General features: G+C 58.5%; 1 protein-coding gene across 4 annotated transcripts in view; it reads left to right on the top strand.

Annotated features, from left to right (window-relative positions):
* SRRM3 (serine/arginine repetitive matrix 3) overlaps nucleotides 1–24,305 on the top strand; it is a 57,053-nt gene that overhangs the window by 30,212 nt on the left and 2,536 nt on the right. Inside the window, exons 4-14 of one of the 4 annotated variants that reach the window (XM_058711983.1) lie at nucleotides 7,202–7,330; nucleotides 7,431–7,511; nucleotides 8,015–8,044; nucleotides 8,741–8,803; nucleotides 8,923–8,958; nucleotides 10,780–10,830; nucleotides 11,297–11,401; nucleotides 11,755–11,932; nucleotides 21,917–22,284; nucleotides 23,136–23,360; nucleotides 23,476–23,613. In XM_058711983.1, the coding sequence (XP_058567966.1) occupies nucleotides 7,202–7,330; nucleotides 7,431–7,511; nucleotides 8,015–8,044; nucleotides 8,741–8,803; nucleotides 8,923–8,958; nucleotides 10,780–10,830; nucleotides 11,297–11,401; nucleotides 11,755–11,932; nucleotides 21,917–22,284; nucleotides 23,136–23,360; nucleotides 23,476–23,613 (1,404 nt within the window). Of the gene's footprint in view, nucleotides 1–7,201; nucleotides 7,331–7,430; nucleotides 7,512–8,014; nucleotides 8,045–8,740; nucleotides 8,804–8,922; nucleotides 8,959–10,779; nucleotides 10,831–11,296; nucleotides 11,402–11,754; nucleotides 11,933–20,815; nucleotides 22,285–23,135; nucleotides 23,361–23,475; nucleotides 23,614–23,965; nucleotides 24,046–24,305 lie in introns of those variants that run through there. The other 3 variants (XM_058711985.1, XM_058711986.1, XM_058711984.1) reach the window with 3 other exon arrangements.

Genomic DNA, 24,305 nt, shown 5'->3' with positions numbered 1-24,305 from the left:
TGGGCCTCGAACGCACAAACCACGAGATCATGACCTGAGCCAAACAAAGTTGGACACTTAACTGACTGAGCCACCCAGGTGCCTCCCAGGCTCCTTCCTTTTAATTGAATTCCCCGTCCTTCCTCAGCTCTGCTTCCTCCTCTGGCCACTGTCCCACGTTTTTCTCTCCTTTTTCAATCGAATTTCTGTGGACCATGAGGCACGTGTTGCCCCTACTTCCTTAGGCCATGCAGCTGTGGTGGGCTTCCGCCCCAATCCCTGGGACCTGCTGACACCAAGGCCTCCAGAGTCCTACTTCCCGTGGCCCGTGCTTCTCGGCAGGTCTGGCCTCTCTCTAGTCGGGGCCACCACTATGCTTCCCCTTCTAGAAGCCTACTTTTCCCCTGGCTTCTGTGTTTCCTCCTGCCTCCCCTGGTGGCTCTCTCTGTCTCCCTTTGCCCCTGCCCTCCTCCCAGATGTTGGGCCCTTCCCTCTGTCTTCCCTCTTCTCCCTGGGAGAGGGGGATCTCACCTGTTCCCCTGCTGAGATGCCTCCTGTCAGGGGGTGCTCTCAAGTCTTTGCCAGGGGTCTTGATCATATCTTCCCCTGTAAGAACCAGGATGCACTGGGAAATTCACCAGCGTGTCCATCATCAGAAGAAATGTCCTTGAGGGTCTGTGCTGGGTGTCCCCTCCCCCACCCTTCCCCGTGCTAGTGCTAGGAGCAGGGAGGAGAGGAGGGGAAGGGGGCCCCCTGCCCCCCCCCCCCCAGTGGCAACACAAACCTGAAACCTGAAACCAGGAATCACCAGCAACCCCTGACAAGAAACACCAGGGCCGCTTGAACCACGAAGCCCTTGTGTGTGCTCAGTAGAGGAAGAGAGAGCGACAGGCTGGGGTGGTCAGTCAGGAAGAGTCCCTTGGAAGAGGCAGTGTCTGGAAGACTCGATGATCAGGGAGCACTCCTGCTTTGGAGGCAGAGAAGAGTGTAGACTAGGCTGGGTCCCGGGATTCCGCTAGCTAGCGTGTTAGAAGATGCTATCAGAAGACTGATCTTTATCCGTTTTGTTTACTGCTCTATCTCTGGTACCTAGAACACTGCAGCTCGCCCGATTTTCCCCAAAGCCTGGGTTTCCTCCTCTACGTGGGAAAAGGGGTGGGGCCGGAAGGTTTCTTCTAGCTCAGGGAGCCAAAACAATGTGAAAATAGCACTCCAAACGGTGACTGAGGCAAGCTAAGGAGGCTGATGGTGGCCTGGATAACAACTCGCAGGCTGGGAGGAGCCCGAGGCCCAAGGCAGAGAGGTGACAGAGAGCTGGTGACCGATGGGTCGTGTGCCTTCCTGTGGACCTGGCATCAGACCGTGGATCTTCGCTTCCTAGCTCGGAGTCTGGGGTAGTGGAGGGAGAGTGTGGGCTCTGGTGTCAGACAGGTCACCTGTCCCAACCTCCAAGCTCCATGTTAAACCCCCGGGCCCTGGATCCCAGCTCGACCACACCCCGGCTGTGTGACTTGGGCACATCCTTGACTTCTCTGGGCCTTTGCTTCTTTACTTATAAAAGGGACCACTCGGCAATCTCTGTGCTCATGCCTCTGGCTTCCTGACCCCGATACCCCAACCCCCTCATGGACTGGATTTTGAGACATGGAGAAATCCAGTGCCCTCTTAGAGGGAGGTGACAATGCCAGAGCCAGTAGAATGTCACCTCTCAGGAGGAAGAGAGGAGGGATATCTGATTTTAACCCTCCATAGACTGTAAGAGCCTATGGTACCTCCCCTTCAGGAAAAGGGTCTTAAAGGGGCAGGATCACTCCCAGTGATCTTAAATTAATCTACCAGTTTGAGTGACAGTCTCTTGAGACAGACCGCCAGGACACCATATTGCTGCAGTACCTGGTCTGGATTCCATAGACGGTGGCAGCCGGTGGAAGGTTTGAGGGAGGTGTGATGTGGTCAGACAGGTGTTTGGGGACGTTCTTCTTGGAAAGAGGAATCAGAAGGGTGACAGGCGGGGAGAACCGTGGGGCAGCTGGCATGGCAATCTGGAAGCCAGATGACAGACAGGAGTCAGGTCCCAGAGACATTGAGAGAGGACACGCCTTTGTCCTTGCAAACTGATTGGTGTTGGGAGCCTATCTTACTCCCGAAACCCTCTGTGGTTCCCCACCATCCATGCAGCCCTGGATGCCCTGGCCTCCTACTGAAGGGTCTCCACACTCTCAACCCAGCCCGGTTCCCCGCTCCCAGCCTCAGGCAGCAGCCAGCCCGACCTGCAGTTCCCAGCTCCCTCCTGCTGTTCCCAGGTCCATGCCTTTGCTCACCCTGGGCCATCGGTCTGGAACACCCTGGGCCCCTCTGCACTGGTTCTAATTCACCCCATCATTCAGGGCTGCCTCTAAAAACCACTCCACCAACATTCCCGGGATAAAAGTAAACCGTTTTCCTCTTTGGAATCCACACAATCCTTTCTTACTTCTCGTGGTTGCTCTCAGTTCTATTTTGTTTTTTCCCTCGCTCTAATAGACAATCTTTAAGAATAATTGTTTTCCTAGTTATGTAACATTAAAAAAAATGCTCGGGAGAGAGGGTTTCTGGAAAACAATATTCATAAGCTACTCCCTAACACAGTGAGCAAATTCCAGTCTTTTTTTTTTTCTGTGCATCCGGTTTGCTGCATAGTGCGACATCTCTGTGCCTCATTGTTTTATCTATAAGATGGGAATTTTCATGACGGTACCTATGTCACAGAGCGGTTTGAGCATTAAATGATTAAATGAGATAAATACAGACACAGTGCTTAGAATCGTGCCTGACAATACGCCCCCATGCACTGTGTGGAGCAAGGGGAGGGGCCTCAGGCCTGACTCATCCCGGTTCCCGCCACCTGTCCTGCCATCTTGTTCATCCCTGTTCCTGCCACCGCTGCCCCTGTCCCAGGCCCCAGGCAGACCTGGCATGCCGGCTGAGTGAATGAGCTGGGAAAGCAGACCCTTTGCCTGGAATCCTCCCCTCCTCTGTCTGGACCCATTCATCTGTTGATTGGCCATTACGCTCTTGGCTAATGGGAAACAGAACCAGTTAATGAGAGAAGCTGCTGGCATGAGGAAGAGCATGTGACAGGCAGTCTTTACTCAGGTCAGAGTCTTGGCCGTGGTGGCCAGTCCAACACATGTCCTGTGCAGTGAGGACCCTTGGTCCGTTCGTTCTTGGTCTCTCGTCACTAGACCCAGACTGTTTGGCTGGCGTTGCTCAGCTCTGTGGGGGCTGGGTTCATTGTATCACAGGGGAGTAACGCCTCCCGGACCTATTCCACAGATGTGGTGAGGAGTCAACTAGATGACAAACTCGAATTTAAGGGCAGGAAGTACTAGGGGCACCTGGGTGGCTCAGCTGATTAAGCATCAGACTCTTGATTTTGGCTCAGGTCATGATCTCACATTTTGTGAGTTCGAGCCCCACATGGGGCTCTGTGTTGACAGTGCAGAGCCTGCTTGGGATTCTCTCTCCCTCTCTCTGTCCCTCTCCTGCTCACATACAGGTGCGTGCATGCTCTCTCTCTCAAAATAAATAAATAAACCTAAAAAAAAAAAAAGAGTAAGGGGTTACCTGGGTGGTTCAGTGGGTTCAGTGTCTGATTCAGCTCAGGTCATGATCTCGAGGTTTGTGAGTTTGAGCCCCACGTCAGGCTCTGTGCTGACAGCTCAGAGCCTGGAGCCTGCTTCAGATTCTGTGTCTCCCTCTCTCCTGCCCCTCCCCTGCTCACACTCTGTCTCTCTCTCTCTCTCTCTCTCTCTCTCTCAAAAATGAATAAACTTTTTAAAAATTTTTTAAAAAGAGCAGGAAGTGCTACACAAATCTAGAACTCCATGCATATCTAGAACTCCGTGCATACACCCACAACTGTGTCTATAAAGTAGAGGCCAGGGCTGAGCTAACATCTGCAGCAGGGACTGGCCAGTGAAGTCAAGGCCTGTCCTGTTTGCACAGGAATTCTCAAAGCCAATTGCATAAGTGAACTTGTATCCTTTAGTCAAAAGTTCCAAAACCAAAGGGGATGTTCCTTTCCTTCTCTGGGCCTCAGTTTTCTCATCTGTAAAATGGGGAGGTACAATTTCTCTAAATCAGGTAGTGACTCTGATTGGGATTTGTGGACATTCGAGGGCATTGAAACATTAGAGAACATTATTGTTGGTGATATTATCATCCAGGAAAGGCAGGCTAGGAGAACACAGGGTTCTAGCTTTGGGAGATCCTGAAAAACAGATGTGCTGATATCAGCTGCACAAAGTCAGCAAGAGAAGCGTCAGCCTAGGCCCTTTTATACCCCTGGAACCTGCAGGACACAGAGGTTCTGGAACCAGAAGTTTCTGAGACCTTGTGCCCCTCCCTGAGCCCACTACTCAATGCCCTGTGCTCGTACCTTCAATGCTCCCAGCAGCCGAGAGCCCAAGTAAATCTCTCGGAAGGGACCACAGAGTGAGAAAGGCCAGCTGAGAAGTCCCCAGGGAGGGAGAATACAGAAGCTCTGTCCCCAGGACAGAGGAAGAAAGATGTCTGTAGGGGTGCAGCCGGCAGAGCAGGAGGGCACAGTGTGGGGAAGGAGGAGTTCGGATGTTACAGGCAAAAAAGGATCCCTGCCCAGGGCAGTGCCCAGATGGAGCTGTTTTATTTTGTAAATAACCTTTATCACATTTTCGTCAGGATAGACTCCGGAGCTCCCTCCTGCCATCGGCTCACCCACAGTGTGCCCTTAAGTTTTGCCAAAGACCGTGTTTATGTGTCAGGCATTTGTGCGGCTGAGGGCTGTGTGGGGGTGACACCGTCAGGGTAGGGGACAGTGGGGGGGGTTGGCGCACGGGACAGGCCAAAGAGCTGGAGATTTCAGGAACAGGAAGGAGGCCACTGGCTTCAGGAAGAGGAATGTGGGGAAGAGCAGAGAGGTTTGAATGGAGGGGTATGGGGATGTTTGGCTCTGTGGGGTGCAGGGGGAATGACGTGAAGCCCCCCCCCCCATCGCCCCAGAGAAACCTCCCACACTACCTGTGCGACTTCAGGGTTGCCCCGGGCCAGGTCGGGGTTTAGGAACCAAACAGCATTCTTAATACTGGCCTCCAGGCTAGCTAACACTGTCAGATTTGGGTTACATTCTTTTTTTGTTTTTGTTTTTTTAAGTTTATTTTAAGATAGGGAGAGAGAGAACGAACAGAGGAGGGGGAGAGAGAGGGAGAGAGAGAGAGAGAGAGAGAGAGAGAGAGGGAGAGAGAGAGAATCCCAAGCAGGCCCCTCGCTGTCAGTGCAAAGCCCAATGCAGGGCTCGAACTCACAAACTGTGAGATCATGACCTGAACCAAAACTAAGTCAAAACACTTAGCCTACTGAGCCACCCAGGCTCCCCAATTCTTTTTTTTTTTTATACAAGATCAGTTCTTTATTTTATTTTATTTTTTTTAGTTTTTTGTTTTATTTTTGAGAGAGAGAGAAACAGAGTGTGAGCAGGGGAGGGGCAGAGAGAAAGGGAGACATAGGATCCTAAGCAGGCTCCAGGCTCTGAGCTGTCAGCACAGAGCCTGACGTGGGGCTCGAACTCACGAGCTGTGGATCATGACCTGAGCTGAAGTCAGACGCTTAACCAACTGAGCCACCCAGGTGCCCTACGAAATCAGTTCTTCAAAGAACAGATTAGTGGGTGCTCTCCTAGAGATTTGCTCCTGGAAATTCTTTCACCTTGTAGCTGTGGGGAGAAGGTGAGGGTGCATTAGTGTCTGACAGGGGTCCCTCTAACAGTGGCAACCATGTGTGGGACGACCGTCTGGGGCCAGGCCTGTCGCTCATGTAAGGAGCTTCATAGAGCGAATCTCACTTAATCCTCTCCTCAGCTGGGATATTCTTTTCGGGCTTGTAGAGATCAAGGCCTGGGGACTCAGTGAGCATGGTCATGCCTGGATTGAGACCTGTCTGTGTGAATCCAAAGCTCGTGTCATGTCCTTAATGCTCTGCCACCCCCAGTGCTGGCCTGCCTTGCTCCGGGCAGGGAAAGAGTGAGCCTGGCGAACAGCACCCAGGAGTGAGGGTAGTGGTACCCGAAGCAGGGCTGAGCCTCCATCTGGGAAGGGCACTGTCTGAGCCAGCAAGAAAGAATGGAAAGTGGGGAAGCCACCACCTTGAAGCCATTACCCTGGAGCTGGGCTTTGGAGGGCCGCCTCTGGGCTTGAAGAAGTTGCACAGTACTGTTTCCCCCAGGGAATCCCCCAGCGGCCCTGTGACAGAGTTATCACGCTCCTCTCCGAGAAGGGGCTCAGAGAGGGGGGATGACAGGTACAAGTCACACAGGGACTCAGGGCCAGTGCACGATGAGGCCACGCCTGCGGCTTCAAAGCTCATGCTCTAGCCGCAAGCCCCGCTGCCTTTAGGAAGAGAGCATCCCTCGGCGAAGCGCCCGCAGGGAGCGAACATCTGTGGCGGAAGACGGCTGTGGGCTCCAGAGCCGGGAGCAGGGACGGGACGCTGCGGTCCCTGCTGAGCGCAGGGGAGGGCTCTGCAAGATAGATGGGGAGCCGCGGAGGCGGCGGAGTGCCGGGGCCCGCGCCGGTGCCACCGGGCGGTGATTGATGACAGCCCGGCAGCGGCAGCGGGAGAAGAGCAGCCGGGCCTCGGGAGGCTGCGGAGAGGAGGGCGAGGAGAGGCCATGAATATTTCAGAGCCGCGGCCGGGGCGGGGGGACCGGATGGGGGCGGGGAGGGGGCTTGGGGACCAGGCCGGCGAGCGGGGTTAGGGAGCTAGGAGGGTGGGGAGAGCGGGGCTCACGAGAGGAAGGGGGGTTGCGGACGGGGAGTGGGCTGAGCGAGGGGCAGGGGGGTAGGGGTAGGACAGTGGGGCTCAGGGGCACAGGGATAGGTGAAAGGGGCTCTGTGCGGGAAAGGGGGGCTGGGGAGGGCAGAGGAGCACTATGAATGAGAGTGAGGGGCTCGGCGAGGGGAGGGGGCTCACTGAGAGGTGAGACCAAAGAAGGGGCCGAAGGGGCGGGAGGGCCCGGCTGAGGCCGGGTGTCTGCAAGGGAGGCGGCTCTTTGGGTCGCCCAGATCCCCGACTGACCTCCTAGGGGTCGGGGCCGCATCCCGCAGACCTTGCGGGAGGACCAGGCCTCGGGGCGCCGCGCTGAGAAAGGGGCAGGCGGAAGGCCCGGCCCTGGGGCGCGGGTGGTGAGCGTCCCTGTCGCCGGCAGCGTGGCGGAGACCCCGCGGCTGCTCGAGGGCGCGGAGCCGGGCCTGGAGTACGCGCCCTTGGACGAGGACGACGGCCCGGTGGACTGCGACTGCCCGGCCGCCTGCTACCGCGGGCACCGGGGGTACAGGTCAGCGCCCGCCGCGGCGGGGAGGGGCGGGGGGAAGGGGGCCGGAGCCTCCCCTCCTCCCTCACCGCCCACCCCCAACCCCCCACCCCCTCTCACCCAGGACCAAGCACTGGTCCAGCAGCTCGGCGTCGCCCCCTCCCAAGAAGAAGAAGAAAAAGAAAGGCGGCCACCGGAGAAGCCGGTGAGAGCGCCGCCCGGCCGGAGGGGGCGGGAGGGGCACGGTGGGGTCCCCCAGGTGCGCACCCTTCTGCGGGCAGGAGACCCAAAGTTGCATTTGTGAGCCCCGCGCCTCGCCGCGACCCTTTGCCCTTACAGGATTCCGCCCCCTCACTGTGCGGGGGCCCCCAACGAAGGGCCCGCCCCCTCACCAGGCTCCTCCCCCTCGCCGAGCCCCTCCCTTTCGCCCAGCCCCCTCCCCTTATTGGCACTCACCTACCCCAGAACTAGACACACTGATCCGGCCCCTGGGTCGACCCGCTAGACCCGCTCGCAGTCCCCCCTTCTCGCTCCCCCGGCGGTCCTGCACTCACCACCACAAGTGTGAGTGGCCTGGGGAGGAGGGGTTTAGGTGGGTCACATCTGTGGCTCCCCATCTGTGTGTCCCCCTCTCCTATCCCTTGCAGACTTCTGGAGCCCCAACTAACTCTGTCCAACTGTCTGTCCTTTTCTCTCCCTGGCCCTCAGCAAAAAGAGGAGACTGGACTCTGAGTGCAGGTCAGTATCACTGGGTACCAGAGGTGGGGCGGGGGGGGGGGGGGGACAGGAGTGGGGATGTCTGTGGGTGGGCAAGACTCCAAGACCATCCCCCAGAGGCAGGAGGCCTGCCACATCAGGCCCTGGACACTGCCAGTGTGCCAGCTGTGCCCACGGAGGCCAGAAATCCCACCATTGGAGCCTCTAACATTTGGGTTTGAAACAGCCCTCACTCAAAATGCCAAGGAGGGGGCGCCTGGGTGGCGCAGTCGGTTAAGCGTCCGACTTCAGCCAGGTCACGATCTCACAGTCTGTGAGTTCGAGCCCCGCGTCAGGCTCTGGGCTGATGGCTCGGAGCCTGGAGCCTGTTTCCGATTCTGTGTCTCCCTCTCTCTCTGCTCCTCCCCGTTCATGCTCTGTCTCTCTCTGTCCCAAAAATAAATAAAAAAACGTTGAAAAAAAAAAAATTAAAAAAAAAAATGCCAAGGAGGCTGAAGGGTGGCTAGGGGACAACACAGGCAGCTCCATCACCTACCTTAGGGACCTTGCTGGCCCTCAGGGCCTCGGTTCGCTTTGTACAATGGGCAGCCGCTTTGTACAATGGGCAGCCGGCTTCAGCTAGATGCCCGAGACACCCAGGTTTCCCCAGCATTTCCAGCTGCCCCTCCCCGTCCCGGGCACCAGTTCACTAGAGCCTGCCCCACCCTGTGTCCGCAGCTGTGGGAGCTCCTCACCCCTGCGCAAGAAGAAGAAGAGTGTGAAAAAGCACCGAAGAGACAGGTACCTTCCCTCCCCTGGGGCCTCCTCTCACTCCTGTCGGCCCAGGACCATGGCTGTGCAGATCTGTGTCCCCAGGCCACCCCAGACAAGCTCAAGAGAACCCTTTTGTGGCCCTACAGGTCTGATTCTGGGTCCCGGAAGAAGAGACGACACAGGTGAGTGATGCCCTGCTAAGGATGTGGACAGAGGCTAGTGCCACCCCGCGCGGGGACCAAGGCCCAAGGGAAGCAGTGATGGGAGGGGATTGGTGAGGGTCTTCCCTTGCTCCATCCTCCCTCCGGGACGGGACTCCTTCCTCCTTCCGGGAGGCAGGCAGGGAAAGTTGGGGGTGGGGGGCGAGAAGGAAGGCCAATTGTTTGCAAAGCTTTCTGGTCCCATGAGTCAGCCTTGATGTCAGGAAGGGAGAAGCTCAAGACCCCACATTTGCAGGGAAAGGGCATCCATACAGAAGGAAAGCTCAGTGGGTGGGAGACAGGTGGGCGAGCTGTGGCTGTGGCTGGCAGTTGTGTCTGGAGGACAGGTGCCAGCCCCCAAAAAGACCTGACTGACAGGCCAAGGAGCTGGCCTCCAACCAGGCGGGGCTGGGAGCCAGCATGGGGCTCTGAGCAGGACAGAGATTGTTCAGGATGGATTAGGGGAGGGGAGGGAGGAGGTGAAAGTCAAGAGCCCTGGCAGAGGCTGGAGTGGGGAAAGTAGAGAACGCAGCATGGAGGGAAGGAAGATGTAAGGCCGTCCCAGCCCCAGGGTGGGCATGAGGGCCAGAGGACCTCCCAGCAGCCCTGAAGAGGGACAGAATCCCCAGTCTCATTCCTGCAGTGGGAATTCGCCGAGGGTCATTTGCCAGGTGGGGTAGGAGCCTAAATAAATAATCCTGAATCTCTAATTTCCCCAATTTCCCATCTTCCCTTCCTCTCTTCCCCACTTCTCAGGGGCCAGTATGGGCCCCTACTGCCCCCTAGTGGTCACCATCCATCTGCACAGATCCTCTGGCCAGCTCCCAGGAGTCCTGGGAAGGACCTAGAGACCACCTAGGGCTAGAGCAGCTCCAGGTGGGGAGACTGAAGCCCAAAGCAAGCAACATGGGTTCTAGAACTAAAATCTTTGGCCTCCTGGGCCTGCCCCCACCCACTCTGCTCCTGTGAGAAACACATCCCAGTTTTTTCTTAGCATCACTTCATATTTGGTCAGAAAGAGGCATCTGTTCAGGAGTAGAAGCATCCAGCTGGAAATCTGGTGGCATCAGGGAGGGTGGGGCTAAGAGATCTACGGGGACCAGGGGTGCAGTGAGACCTTAGACACCTACTAGGAAACTTTTCAATCCTTTTGTCAAAGGTAGAAGGAGAACACTGTGGGGCCTGGCCCAAGGAGCTGGATGGGATGGGACTGTAGGGGGCAGGACTGGGTGGGGTGGAAAGCTTTGGGAACAGCCCTTGATGAGAATCCAGAGGACTCAAATGCAGGGAGATCATGCCCAAGGGAAAGCATTTCTTTCCTAAACCCCCAGGGAGCTAGCCCAGAGTTGGGCCACTCTCTGAGGGGGCAGAGAGGCAGGAAGCCTGGGCTCTGCCCTAGAGAGCCCCATCTGAGGGGACCTGGGAACAGGGGACACAAATTAGGTGTGGAAGGGCCACCCCCACCACCATGACTCATAGAGGGGCCTGTCCTGAGACCGATTCCAGAAGGAAAGGACAAGTCAGCCTTCTGGGGTGGTGGACACATCGCTTATGGCACCCCCAGAAGGAGCAAGACTCCGGCCCAGATGGGCAGTGATCCTGGGAGAAGGAAGGAAGGAGGCTTGGCTGTGTGAAAAGGAACCAAAGCAGTGAGGTGGGATGAGCGAGTCCACACCAGCTGGGGTAGGGGTGGGGGGCTCAGATCCCAGACAGGAACAAATCTCAGCTCCCTCAGCTCCCTACCTAGGCACACCCCCTGCTGGGCTCAGGCCGAGCTGTCCCCTCAGCCTCTGCTTTCTGCAGATCTCGAAGCCCCAAGAGCAAAAGGAAAGAGAAGAACAAAGAGAGGAAGAGGTGAGAACCTGTCACCATTCTCTAGGTCCTCCGCCTCCCTCCACTCTTCCCCCACTCCGGCAAACCTGGCCTTCTAGAAGCACGGAATTGGGCCCTTGGAGATAGTTCGTTTGGTCCCCATTGCCCAGATGGAAAAATTCCGACCCAGAGAGGAAGCCAAGAGCCCCTGTGAGTCAGTGGCAGAGCCAGAACTGGAACGGGGGCCTCTTGCCTCCCAGTCCTGGGTTCTTTCAAACTCTGTCTTTATTACTCCCCGCGTCCCTCACCCCCTAGTCGCAAGAGCACCAGCTGAGGAGCCAGTGAGGTCTTGGGGGTCCGGGCTGTCTAGAGAAGAGGGTGCTTTCTCCTAATTCCCACAAATGACCCACATGGACTAGAGAGGCTATTTCTGTAGGGTACTATAGGGGGCGGGGTCCCCCGTGGGGCAGTCAGGCGGAACTTAGGTACCGGCTGGTTTCTCTCCCAGGCCACACGCGGAGTCCCCAGGTCGGAGGCCCCGTCGCCACAGCAGCGGCAGCTCCCAGAGCCCCTCCCTCTCCTCCCACTACAGCGATTCCAGATCACCCAGCAGGTAGGTCCTGGGCCCCTTCGAAACGCTCCAGGGGACGTTCAGCTCGGTTCAGCTCTGCTGGGGGGTGGGGAGTTGCAGATCGAACCCTCCCAAGGGCTAGGGAAGAGGCTGGTGGGCAGAAGAGCAGTTGGTGGGTGGAAGTCTACCAGGAGGGTGCAGGTGCCCACCCCCCTGCAAATGGGCGAGGAAGAGCTTCCGGCCGCGGCTCTTGGAAGTCGAGGCAATAGGTGGGCCAGGGCCTTGCTCTCTAAATGCAAGTGAGAGGCAGGGGAAGGGGCAGCGGTTCCGCTCGCAGAGGGGGCGGTCGCACGCCGGCTGCCCGCCACGTCCCCTCCCCACGCCCCACCCCCCAGGCTGAGCCCCAAGCACCGAGATGACGGGCGGAAGACGGGCAGCCAGCGGTCCAGCGGGAGCCGGTCGCCTTCCCCGTCCGGCGGCAGCGGGTGGGGGTCGCCCCAGCAGAACGGCGGCAACAGACAGCGGAGCGGAGCGCACGGGGGCCGCCCCGGCTCGGCGCACAGCCCGCCAGATGTACGTACGCTTCGCTTTGCGGAGGGTTCCCGCGCCGTGCGGGCTGCGCCGCGCTGGGTGGGGTGTCACCGCCGGGCGGGGCGCGGTGAGTGTGTAAATGGGGGAGGGAGGCGCCGCTTCCCCGTCCCGGCTCGGCTCGGGAGCGGCCTGGAATGCTTAGTTGTTGCGCCCACCTGGCCCTAGTGTCGGGGCGAGGGGGGCCTGCAGGCTTGGGCCACCCTTGAGCTTGGCAAACTGATGGCCAGAGGGGGTTGACCACTGGGACTCCCAGCCAGTTGGGTAGAGAGCTGAGGAGAATCCGGGGTCTCCTGCCTCCCTCTCTCCAGGCATATTGGGGTGGGAGGGGCATGGACAATGCTAGGGGTCGCAGTCAGGAACCGGATTCAGAGACGGGGTCTCCCCTGGGCACCACTTAGGCCCTGAGCCTCCCTCTCCCTCTCCAAGCGCCCTCCCTCCCTCGACCCTCTCACTGGCCCCTCCCTCTCCCTCGAAGCCCTCCCCTTTCTCTGTCCCCATGCGGCCACCGAGCTGCATTTCTAAAGTCCCTTTTCCAAGGAGAGTGTGTCCTTTCCCCCAGGGACTGGCTGCCCACGTGTGGACAGATGTCTCAAACCTGCAGGCGCCCTTGTTCCCCGCGTTCCAACCTTCCTAAAGCACCTGCCAGTGTCCCCATTGCTCCCTCAGCGACTCCACACCAACACCTCCCAAAAACTGTTCCCACCCATCCTCCAAGAGGGGCCAGGACTCCTTGAGACCCACAAGCAGCTGTGGCGATGGCAGGGGCTGGCAGAACAGACAGGCTTCTCGGCCTTTCCCAGGTGGAGGGGCTAGGCTGGGCTGGGAAGGGGGGGGGGGGTTCTCCCAAGCCCCAGGGGAGCCCCACATCCCCTTGTATCCGTTGATCTCAGGGAGACGGGGCTGCAGTACTGGCAGGGGCATTGGGTGGGCAGGGGGACTTGGGGTGGACAGGCCTGCAGGTGCCCCCACCCCAGACCCTAAGGCTGCCTCCCAGCAGGGAGGGTGGGGGCTGCCCCTCCCCAGACCTCCGGTCTCAGCAGCAAACATGTCCGTGTTGGTCAGTTTCATTTTGATTTTTGGCTGTTTCCTTCACTCCCTTTATTTTCTCAAACACCCTTACCGCCAAGGCCTTAGTGAGGAAAGCCAAAGGCAGCAGACAAAAGGCTCTTGGCGTCAAGGTTAATTTTTGTTTAAGGACGTTACCTGTTTCAGGACTGCCCCACTTGGACAGGGTGCCAGGCGCCTGAGCTCCCAAGGGCCTGGCTGGGCCACATAGGGAGGATCACACCAGTGTCCCTGGATCTGTCCTGGGGGTGGAAGAGGACACACAAAGGTAGCTGAAGGCAGCCAGGACAGAGACAGTGGACAAACTCAGAAGAGAGTGTGCCCATCCCCCCACCACCATGGGCACAGAGCCCCCAAACACCTTCTCAGGGGAGCTTCTCATCCTCCTGGAAAGGCACAGAACGAAGCCAGGGCCAAAAGGAGGCTCCATCCCACTTCTGGTCCCTTCCCCTCCCTGAGCAGTAGGCCACCAAGAGCCCTGGACAGGTACAGACAAAATGGCCACAGCAACGAAGTAGACCCCAGGACAGAGCAACCAGGGAAGAGGGTGTAGCCTCCAGCCTTGGGGAGGGTGCCCTGTCGGCCGCACCCAAATCTTGACTGCCTCCCAGAATGGGATTCCATTTTGACATTGCTCCGGGAGCCTCCTGGGAGACGGCACTCTGTTACCCCTTTCACAAAGCATGTTCCCCAAATCCTCTCCCTTCCCTCGGGCCCTGCGAGATCTGGGACCTCAGGACATCCAGGCCTCTCACCTGCACCCTTCCAGGGAGGTGAGATGGGGGCGGGGAGGGGGGTGTGTGTGTGGAGACTTTGCCAGTCACCAAAAATGTCTTTGGGGACAAGTACTGGGGGGCGGGGGTATTCTTGGACGCTACCTTAAAAAAAAAAAAAAAAAAGAGAGAGAACAAACGGAAAAAAAGAAAAGCTCACCATTTTTAACCCCGTCTATGTTTTTGCTTGTTTTTTTAGCCTCCCATTTGAACCGTGGTAATATTGTGATTCCATTTTCCTGTTCAGTTGGCAAGGGAAGAGGGTGGGGAAGTTTATGTAACTTTTTCCTGTTTTGTTTTTGTTTGTATTTTCTTTCTTTTTCTCTTTCTTTTTTCTTTTTTTTTTTTTTTTTTTCCTTTGGTAATGTACAGAAATGCAAACTATCTCTCTGGTTGTTTTTTTCTTTTTTTCTATCTTCTATGTTGCTCTAGAATTTTGCTTTTGTGCGTGTTACTGTGGGGGCCTCTCCTCCTAATGCAGAGATGGGTCCTGAATCTCAAGTGAACATTGACCATATACATATGTCTTTATACTTATTCTTTTTCCCTTTGTAACCAGAATTTAAAAGGGAAGACAACTCTTAAAAAATGACTCCCACGCCAGCAGCCCCTGCGAAATCTGCAGCGGCAGCCAATCAACTCCTCAACCCCAGGGCATGTGCTGGAAATGCCTCAGCTTTTAAATGAACAGAAGTGGCCCCCCCGCTGTTCTTCCATGTCCCTGTCTCTAAGGAACGTTGGAGGGAAGCTGGGAGATGGGAGGAAGAGAGATATTTCCCAGGTCACCGGAGGAACATCCAGGGGCAGTGAGCACCCTATGGCTCCCCAGTTCCTTCTAGTATAAGATAGCTGGGGGAGACAGGGACAGGCTGCACAAGGCCTTCAGTGCCAGGCTCCAGATCCTAGAGGAGGGAGCTGTCCACACCTGTAGCCCAGGTGAGGGCTTCAGAGCCGGACATTCCCAGGCAAGACAAAAATCCTCATCTTGAGACAAAGGTCAGCTGGGTGCTGGCTCCCGCCATGGCTCTCTTGTTGTCCCATCCCAGGTCAGGATTAAACCCCCAAAGGGATTTCTGGGTTCTGCTATTTACTGCCAGGAGCTCAGAGAGGTCAAGTGACCGGCTCAAGGTCACACAGCTTTTTAGAGGTAGATCCAAAAGGAGACTCCAGCCCCCTCACCTCAAGACCACCAGCCAGTGGAGAGAGTGGCCAGTGGAAAAGCACACTCTGGGAGCCCTGAGTAAGGGGAGGAGGGCTTGGAGGTGGGTGCTGGTTGTCTCCGCTCCTGCCTTCCTCCTGGGGACCCCTTCGGATGTCCACGGCACACTCCCAGCTCTCAATTCCCTGGCACTGGGGCCCGCCCACACAGAGACCAGGGAATAGATGGGCCCAGCATTAAGCAAACCCAACTCTATAAAACTGTCACTTCAGTGACTCAGGAAACCCTAAGCTCTCACAGTTCACACACGTATGGGGACAGAAATAGTGAGGCAGAGAGGGAAAGGGGCCGCTCATGGTCACGTGATTTGGCGATGGAGAGGTAAGATGCTGAGCCCCAGTGCCAGAAAAGGTGTGAGGTGTTTAAGGACTTAGAAGGCGGGCCCCCTGCCTTGGCTCCACCTGTCCCTGGCATTGGAAGTGTCAAGGGAAGCCTCTCCATTTGGTGAGGGTGACGGAGAAGGTTCCTGAGCCAGGCCCCCAGGCTCTCTCTGGCCTCCGCCTCTGGCTCAAATTTCATCACGAAATAGGCAGCCTAGGGTGACCCGAGAAGAGGTGTCCCACCTGCTCCACCCCGGCCTCCCCCTCCTGCCCCCAGGAAAGAGCAGTAACCACAGCTGGGGGGGGGGGGGGGCAGTCAGAATAGGAAGCAGCATCTTGGCATTTCTCCCAGGCCGAAGCCAGAAGGCAGGAGGGGTGGGTTTTGCTAAAATGACGCCTAAGCAGAGGGGGAAAGCAGTTGACCTGAGGCAGGATCAGGCCTCCAAACTGAATCTGTGGTTGCCTTCCCTTTTAAATGCACTGATCCCTTCACCCCATCTGTCCACTCTGCCTCATTGTAATAGCTTCTCTCTCTTTGTTCTGTCTGGGCCCGCCTCTCTCTATTGCCCTGCCTGTCTGTTTTCCTTCTGCCTTTGTTTCTCTCTCTGTCTCTCTCTCCATCTCTCCCCCCACATGGGCCTCTCTCCCCCTGCTGCCAGCCCCTCCTGAGCCCACCCTCTGGTTCTGCTTCCATCCGCCGCCGCCGCTTCCTGCATGCCCTCTGGAGGTTTTCTGTTGTTTAAAGAGTTAAGGAAAGCTTGGCGATTGGAGCCTGCGGGTTTAAACCCAAAAAGAAAAAAACAAACAAACAAAGCAAACCAAAATGGCTGGGCAGGAGCCCCCTCCCACCCCTGGGACTAGACCGAAAGCCACCCTGGCTGCACGTGCAGGTGCCAGTTCCCAAGGGGGAGCACAGCTTAGAGTCACCGTCTTCCCCCCCCACCTTCTGCATTCCCAATGCGGAGATCTTCTTTTCTTTTTTATTATTGCATTCCTGTCCCTGACCACTGAGAAGGTAGGTATCCCGGCCCCGCTGTGCGCCCCGCTCGCTCCCATCTCCAGATAAGCCCCCTGCCACTCTGCTTGGTTTGAATGTGGTTTTCTTTCTCTCTCTCTTTCTCTCGATCTCGCTCTGGTTGGTTTTCTCTCCTTCCCTTTTCTTTCTTTACTTTAGTGACTCCTCATTTGTAACTTGCATTTTTTCCTCCAAATGAGCTACGTCCGAAAGCTGTGTTTCCTGGTTTGTCGTTTGGTTTTCTTGACTTTCCCCGACAACTTTTCTGGTTCACTTCCCCCCTCCTTTCCACCTTCCCTGCTCCTTCTTCTTCCTCTCCGACCCCACCTCCACCCCCACCCCTCCAAGCCCCGTCCCCCCCCACTCCCTCTCTTTCTCATTTTGTTGTCCGAATGCATTTCTGTGTGGTTAGCATTTCCAAGTTTGTGTTCTCCTCCTGAACTGTATATGCTGCGGTTGAGCCAATTTGATTTCTGTTGTCTGGAGTAGCTGCTAAGCCCCCCACCCCTCACCCCTGCCAGCCCCCGGGGCCCGTTTTGGCACTAAGCAGTGGTGGAGGAGCGTGTGCTGGCCTCTTGGCCTCCAGATCCTGGAAGAAGTTCTGGCTGAGGCCAAACCTGAGGAAAGAGCCCTGCCCCACCCTCCAGGGCCTGCTGGGCTCCCAAGGGTCCTGCCCTGGTGGCAGCTGGAGCTTTCAGGCAGGACCTACAGACTCTGGGGCAGCAGCTGGCACCAGGGCTGAACCTCACAGCTCCATCTTTTGGGTGTAATGGTCGTTGAACTTCAGGGGCCCAGTGAGCTGGCACTGGACTCAGAGGGCCTACTTAGTAAAGTTTCGGTGGGGCAATTTGGGGGATGAAGGGGACTCTCAGCTCACCCTCCCCCCTGCCTGGACCACTACTCAGCTCAGACAGGGTCTCCCTCTGCCCCCCGCATCGTTCCATCTTCTGAATTTGAGTTGAATGTGCAGAATGATTCGGAAAGGACAGTCAGTGAGAGCCAGGGTTCCCCAAGATGTTGGAGCGGAACCGAGCTTAGGTCCTGAGACTTGCGACTCCCAGGCCAGTGCCCAATCCAGCCACGTTGGGGGCAGGTCCTCGGACCCCACCGCCCACCCCAGCTCTTTAAACTGTTTCCTGTCTCACCTGGGAGTAGCTGCAGAAGTTTGACATCCCAGCCCTTGTGAGGCATCAGTGGACCTCCGTCCTCAGCTCTGGAAAGAGAAAGTCCGGCTCTTCACCCTCCTCGCCCCCCCCCCCTCCCCTATGTTGACCCCAGGGGCAGGTTGTGAGGAGCTCACCCACTCAGAATATTGCTTGGCTGTGAGTGGTGTTGGGAGGGCAGACAGGAAGTTGTTCAGGGAGAGAGAAATCACTCTGGGTCCCACGGGGAGACTGTCCCAGCCTGATGGGAGGAGTAGAGGACCTGATGTGACCAGGGACCCAGAAACGGGATCGCCAGATGCTGAGCTAGAGGGGGTAGTTAGCTGAGCCCTGGGGGAGAGGGGGTGGAGCATCTCAGATGCTCACTGTTCTCGTCCTTAAGAATCCCGGGATGGGGCTGGCACATCATCTTTTGCCTTACTCTTTTCCATTGCCTTTTCCCTCCAAACATTTCTTATGTAAGCTAAAGAGAAGGTATCAGAGAGCAGAGGGGCTCCTGGAAGCCTGGAAGCCGGGCTCAGAGACAGGCGAGGTCCTCTGTGTTCACTGACTCATTCACTCACACACACACTCAGCCAGCATCCGCTGAGCCCTCCTCGGTGCCAGGTCCTGTGCTAGGTGTCCGTGCCTGGGTTTGAGGGAACTGGTTTGCGGCCCCCACCTATCAGGCTGGGGCACTGACAAAGGTCACTCAGAACAATTAGAGGGGAAAAGCCGAGCCAACAGGTGGGGAACTCTGCTCACCACAGTAGGCCTCACAGCCCTGCACAGTCCATACTGAGAGAAGGCCCAAGGGTCTGTGGGATCACAGAGGAATGCACCTGTTTCAGGGTGAGGGTCAGGGGAGGCTTCCTGGAGGAGGTGGTCTTGATTGAGCACAGGGCCCATAGGCATTAGCCAGGCTGTGAGGGGGTGGTGAGGGCAGGGAAGGGGAAGAGGGAACAGGAGTCACAAAGAGCAGGCTTCTGGAGGAGATGTTTGGAGGTCCCTGGCCACAACAGTCCCGTCTAGCTATGAAATCCCATGGTGTCTGGACTGATTTCTCCCTCAGTTCCTGAGAAAAATGAGACCCGGCCAAGCTGAGGAGGGGGCTCTCACTCTGGCGGGACCATGGCGACCCTTTCTCCAGGGAGGTATGGGTGGATAAGAATGTGAGATTGGCCCAAGGAGTCTTCCCCCAGGGAAGGTGCTGTCTGCCGCCCTGCCCAGCAGCGCCTTCCTCCCGTCCTCTGCCATCCGGGCACGTGGCCATGTCCAGACCTTCCTGTGCTGCTCTGACCCCGTTCATCCATGAGGGGACTGTGAGTCACTTGTGCTCTGAAAAGAACCTTTCGACTCCTATACAGGCGCCTCCCCCAGCAAAGACCCCAGTTATCCCCACTTTATCGATGGGGAAACTGAGGCCCCCAGAGTTAGATCACAGCAAACTCATATCAGGGCTGATTCCAGGTGTGCCACTTTTCCACTTACCATCATCTTAAGCTATGGCATTTGGCTTGGAGGAGGGGAGAGGGAGAAGGACTTGACTTCAAGGCACGCCAGGCAGGAAGCTTCCAGATAAGCACAGGGGGTCTGGCACAGAGGTTTGGGCCTCAGTGGTTGTGGGCAGCAACGTGATGCAGGTGGGCATCCACCCAACCCAGAGCCTTTTTGCTCCTAACAGTCCCACCACACGCCCAGCCCAACAGTGGGAAGTAGAGAGGACCCCCCCGCCCCGCAGTGTCTGTGGGAAGGAACATTGGAGCCTTCAGTCTCCTTCCCCCACTGCTGGTCTGTCTCCTGGAGTAGAGAAGCTGGCTCAGATCCAGAGTCTAAGCTGGAGCCAGGGTTCACAGCCAGGTCTTGACCCCCATGTTTACTATTCTGCCCGCTTGCCTGGCTGCACCCCCGCCCCCCCGCATCAGAATAGCAAGCAAAGGCTTCTTTAGGGCGGGGTCCAGCGTTTCCTGGGTTTGGGTACTATGCCTTGGCCACCAGGGCCCCCACTCCCCTGACTGGGATCTGTTCACTTTCCACTCTCAGACAACCCAGGAGATAGGAAAGAACTTGGAAATGTGAAGATTCTGGAGATTGTTCTCATTTGCTTCCTCTGGGGGCTTGGGAGCTGTAGGTGCTGGCCACCTGCTGGGGTGCAGGGGATATGTGTTAGGAGAGCCAAGTGTCTCCTGGTAATGTCTCTTGACTTTGGAGCTGCCATTTCAGAGGGGCCATGGCTCCTAGCCCAGGATGAGAGGTGAGCCGGTCATCAGGAGAGCTGGGGTGCTCAGATATCCACCCTGCCCACCTATGCCTGCCTGAGCCCCAAAGGGAGACACCAGGCTCTCCCAGGAGGCCTTTATGGCCCATTTGACTCTGGACAGCTGCTCTCACTTGCTATGGCTAGTGTTCATTGGCTGCTTCAGCCACCAATCAGAGCTGGCTGTGCCTTTCCTCCCATGGGACCGACTTCTTGGCTCTGCCTCCAAGCCCTGGCTGGATCCAGGCTTGCACGGAAGGGCCTGGGCACCACCCCGCCTCCTGCAGGAAGCATAGGCCATGCCAAGGAAACCACGCTCCTTTCAGTCTCTGGCAGCAAGGTGCCCTGAGGGGTGGTAGGTAGCTGGTTTTGTTCTCCCATCCCAGGAGCCTGCCAAAAAAGCTTGGCCCAGACCCTGCCCCTCTTTGGCCCCGACCCTTGTAATGATTCCTTCTTCAGCAACGGCATTGAGGCCCTACTAAATGCCAAGTTCTGCGATAAAAACTGAGGTTACGGAGCTGAATCCAACCGAAATTTCTGCCCTGGAGGTGCTTTGAAGTCAAGTTGGTGCTGGTGGTTGGGGGTGGGGTAGACAAGTGGAACCAACTGTTACCAGATAGACAGAAAGCTGGAAACCCGAGGACAAGAAGAGGGGTCTGTTCTGTGAGGGGAGGAGGATGGAGAGGGTGGTCAGGGGTACACAGAGAATCCTGGAGTATTTGCTCTGGTAGGGACATCAGGAAGCAGAGCCCAACCCTCTCGTTTTGGGGGTGGGGAAACTGAGGCCCAGAGTGGGGAAGTGACTTAGCCAGGGTCACTCAGTGAGGCAGAGGCAGGCTCTCAGACCCCTGGTTGCCAGCTAGGGCCCTTTTGATGGTACCAGGCTCCCTTTCTGGTTTTCTGTACCCCAACCCTTGTGTCCTAACTGCACTTTTGGAAGAACATTGGACATCTCTATCCAGCAGTCACCCAAGAGGTGCCTGCTCAGGCCCGAGGAGCCGGGCGCGGCCAGTCCTTCCTCCAGAGGCGGTGTGGCCTCCTCTCGGCCTAGAATGGGGTGGTTGCGTTTTTTTTTTCTCTCTCTCTCTATCTCTCTTGCATTTTTGTGAATCTAATGATGAACTTACGCTACCACACTTTTCCCTTCTCTTACACACCTTACCTACTAAAGGAGGAAGTGCCACTTTATTGGTAAGTGGACGTTAACCAAGAGGGACTTAAAAAAAAAAAATCAGAACTTAAAAAAAAAAAAAAAAAGGAAAGGAAAAGAAAAGAGAGAAACAGAAAGACAGTCGGGTGTTACTGACAGTTCCACAGGTCTCTGCAGGGCCGGAAAACAAGAAAGAAAAATGTTAACAGAAAAAATGTCAGTTCCCCAGGAGTTCAGACATTGTTTTTGATTTTGGTATCTAATGACATTTGTGGATTTTGTTTTTTTATTTCTGTTTTTCCTCCCTTTCTTCGGTTCAGTTTTGAGTTCAGTTGTCCCGCCCCGCCCCCACCCCCATCTGTGTGCCGTGTGCCCCTTCCATCCCCTCACCCACCCCCCCACGCGCTGGGGGGGGCCTGGCCTGGGGGGCTGGCCCCGGCCCGGCCTCCCGGTGCCCGCCCTCTCTCTACTCTCTGCCGGGATCGTCCGTCCCATCGGGGGGCAATGCCAGCCCCCGTGCCCGTCCTGGAGCCCCCTCCGTTTCAGCCCCCCTCCCCCCACCGCTCCGTCCCTCTTGTGTTTTGCATGCCGAGAACCTTGCATGAGCTGCACTGTTGAGGCCAGAAGGTGGACACTCAGGAGAGGCAGAGGCAGGGCAGGCGCGGGGAACCGTGTGTGCGATGCTCCGGGACTGGCAGCCCCCGGCCTGGGCCCGGTGAAAGCCCCCTCTCCTTCTCTCCCCCCCCCCCCCCCCACCCGCCCGCTCTCTCACCCTCGACCTCGCTCCTTCTCTTGGCCTGTCCTCTCTCTGTCTCTCCTCTGCTCTCTCTCCCCCCCGCCTCTTCTCTCTGCTTCTCTAACTTCTCCTGCTCCTTCTCCTCCGCCTCCGCCTCTCTCTCTGCTCTGGACTCTCTCGACCTCCTCGGTTTCCTCTGTCTCTGCGGGCATCTCTTCCGCCCCGTCTCTGTCTGCGCCCCCGTCCCCTCCACCCCCCTCCGTGCCCTCTCTGCCTCTCTCCCCGTCAGAAGCCCAGCTCGCCCTCGCCCAGGGCCCGCGACCAGGCGGAGGCCGGCGCAGCCACGCCGCCCACGCGGGGCAAGGAGAGCCCGAGCCCGCGCTCGGCTCCGTCGTCGCAGGGCAGAGGAGGCCGCGCGGCGGGCGGGACGGCCAGGCGGCGGCGGCGGCGACGGCGGCGGCGGCGCTCCCGGTCCTCGGCGTCCGCGCCCCGCCGCAGGGGCCGCCGGCGCGCCCGGCCCGCGCCGCCCCGGGGTTCGTCGCGCTCGCTCAGCAGGGCCCGCTCCAGCAGCGACTCCGGCGGCGGCGGCGGCGGCGGCGCCCCCGGCCCCGGGCCCGAGCCCGGCTCCGAGCGAGGCCACGGCGCGCACGGGAAACGGTGAGCGGCCCCCCTCCCCGCCCCGAGCGCTGCCCCGCCCCCGCGGAACACCTGCCCCCAGCGGTCCCGTCCATCCCCGCGGAACACCCTTCCCGCGCTCTCGCCCCTCCCTCCCCACAGACAGCTTCCCCTCTCCACCGACCCCTCTCCCCCACCCCTCGGAACAGCCCCCCCCCGCCCCTCTGACCACTCTCCCTGCTCCCAAAGACCCCTTACCCCCCACCCACGGACTGTTCTCCCCACACTGACCGCTCTCCCTCCTCATTAAGCTCCCCCTTCTGTGATCACTCCCCCCACCCACGGTGCAAACTCCCTTCCACTCTGCAATTCTCCCTCTCTGCAAACTGCCTCCCATTCTCCTTCCCCACTCACTGAGGTCCCCCCTCACTGATCGCTCTCTCCTCACACACGGAGCCCTCCCTTCCCCACACTGATCACTCTCCTACCCAACAGAGTACCCCCCCACCCGCCCCGCCCCACACCCAGGATTCTCCTCCCATCAGGGAGCTCTCTCTCCTCCCTCACTTGCCCGCCCCCACCGATCACTCTCCCTCCACACCAGGGAACACACTCTTCCACATTGATTTCACTCCCCACGCCCCTATCCCAGCCCTTTCCCTGCTCAGGAAACCTTCCCCCGCGCCACCAACTCACGCATCACCTCTTCCCGCTCACTAACCCTTCTCTCCTGCATAGAACTACTCCCCTACTGAATCCCTTTCCCTCCCCTGAGCCCACTTTGTCCCTAGCTGAGCCCCCTCCCTGTCACCCGCACCCTCTTCAACACCCCCCCCCCACCCCCAGCCCACTTTCTCTCTAGCTAAGCCCCTGTCGCCGTGCCTCTCCTCCAGGACCAAGGAGCGGCCCCCGCGCGCTCGGCCGGCCAGCACCTCCCCGTCCCCGGGCGCGCACGGCAGGCACGGCGGCCCGGAGGGGAAGAGCTCGTCGCGCAGCCCGGGCCCCCACCCGCGCTCGTGGAGCTCCAGCCGCTCGCCCTCCAAGTCCCGCTCGCGCTCCGCGGAGAAGAGGACCCGCAGCCCCAGCCGCTCGCCGTCGCCCAAGAAAACCCTGGGCCGGTAAGTGCGGGCCCGGGGGTCCCCGCCGGGCGCTGGGGTGGCGGCGGGGCCGGGGCCGGGGCCGGGCCTGGGCGGGCTGGCCGGGCCGCGTCGCTCACCTCGGCCGGGCCCGCAGGGACAAGGACGGCGAAGGCCGCGCAAGGCACGCCGAGGCCGAGGCCGCCCGCGCCCGGCGCCGCTCCCGCAGCTACTCGCCCATCCGCAAGCGGCGCCGGGACTCGCCCAGCTTCATGGAGCCGCGGCGCATCACCAGGTACGGAGGGGCCCCGGCCGGCCCGCTGGGGACCTCCAGGGGAACGGACTGAACCCGGTGCGGGAGGAGAGGTGTCGTTCTGGTGGGGGCGGGGCGGGGGGGGGGGAAGGAAGAGGCCCCTGGAGGAGGAGAGGGGCCAGAACTGGAGGTGCTGGGGAGGTGGGACTCAGAGGCAGGGGTCTGAAGGCCCACGGAGGGGAGGGGGCTGTGCGCTCGGGTCTGGGTAGGCAGCAGCAGGCATGGAGTTCAGCTCCGGAAGATTCCAGCCATCCCTCCTGGAGCCCCTCCCTCTCTCCTTCCTCCCCACATCCATCTCCTGGCAATGATGTCTCCTTTTCTCCTTCATCTCAAGGTCCAGCCTGCCGAGTGGCCTGTGGCCGGCCTGGGGGCCGAGGGGACCCCCTCCCCACAGGCTGCAGGGGAGATGCCCATGTGAGCTGATCTGGCTCTGTTCAGCTGTCATCTGTCTGCCTCTCCTTTTCTCACTAACCTCACTGCTCACCTCCCAGCCCCCTGGGGAATTTGGAGGAGGGGGCACCAGCGGCCTACCCTCTGGGGCAGCTGTGGGAGGTCCCATCCCTTCCACTGCCCCTCTCAGTCCTATGGGGCTGTGCAGAGGGTGTGGCTGATGTGACAGAAGCCCCATCAGAAAGCTTCTTTGGCCCAGACCGGTGGGCGTGGGCCTGGGCCTC

The sequence above is a fragment of the Neofelis nebulosa genome, chromosome 18 (genome assembly GCF_028018385.1).
Source record: "Neofelis nebulosa isolate mNeoNeb1 chromosome 18, mNeoNeb1.pri, whole genome shotgun sequence".
Lineage (NCBI taxonomy): Eukaryota > Metazoa > Chordata > Mammalia > Carnivora > Felidae > Neofelis > Neofelis nebulosa.
Note: the sequence above shows the minus strand (reverse complement) of the source record. Positions and strands in the feature narration are given on the sequence as shown.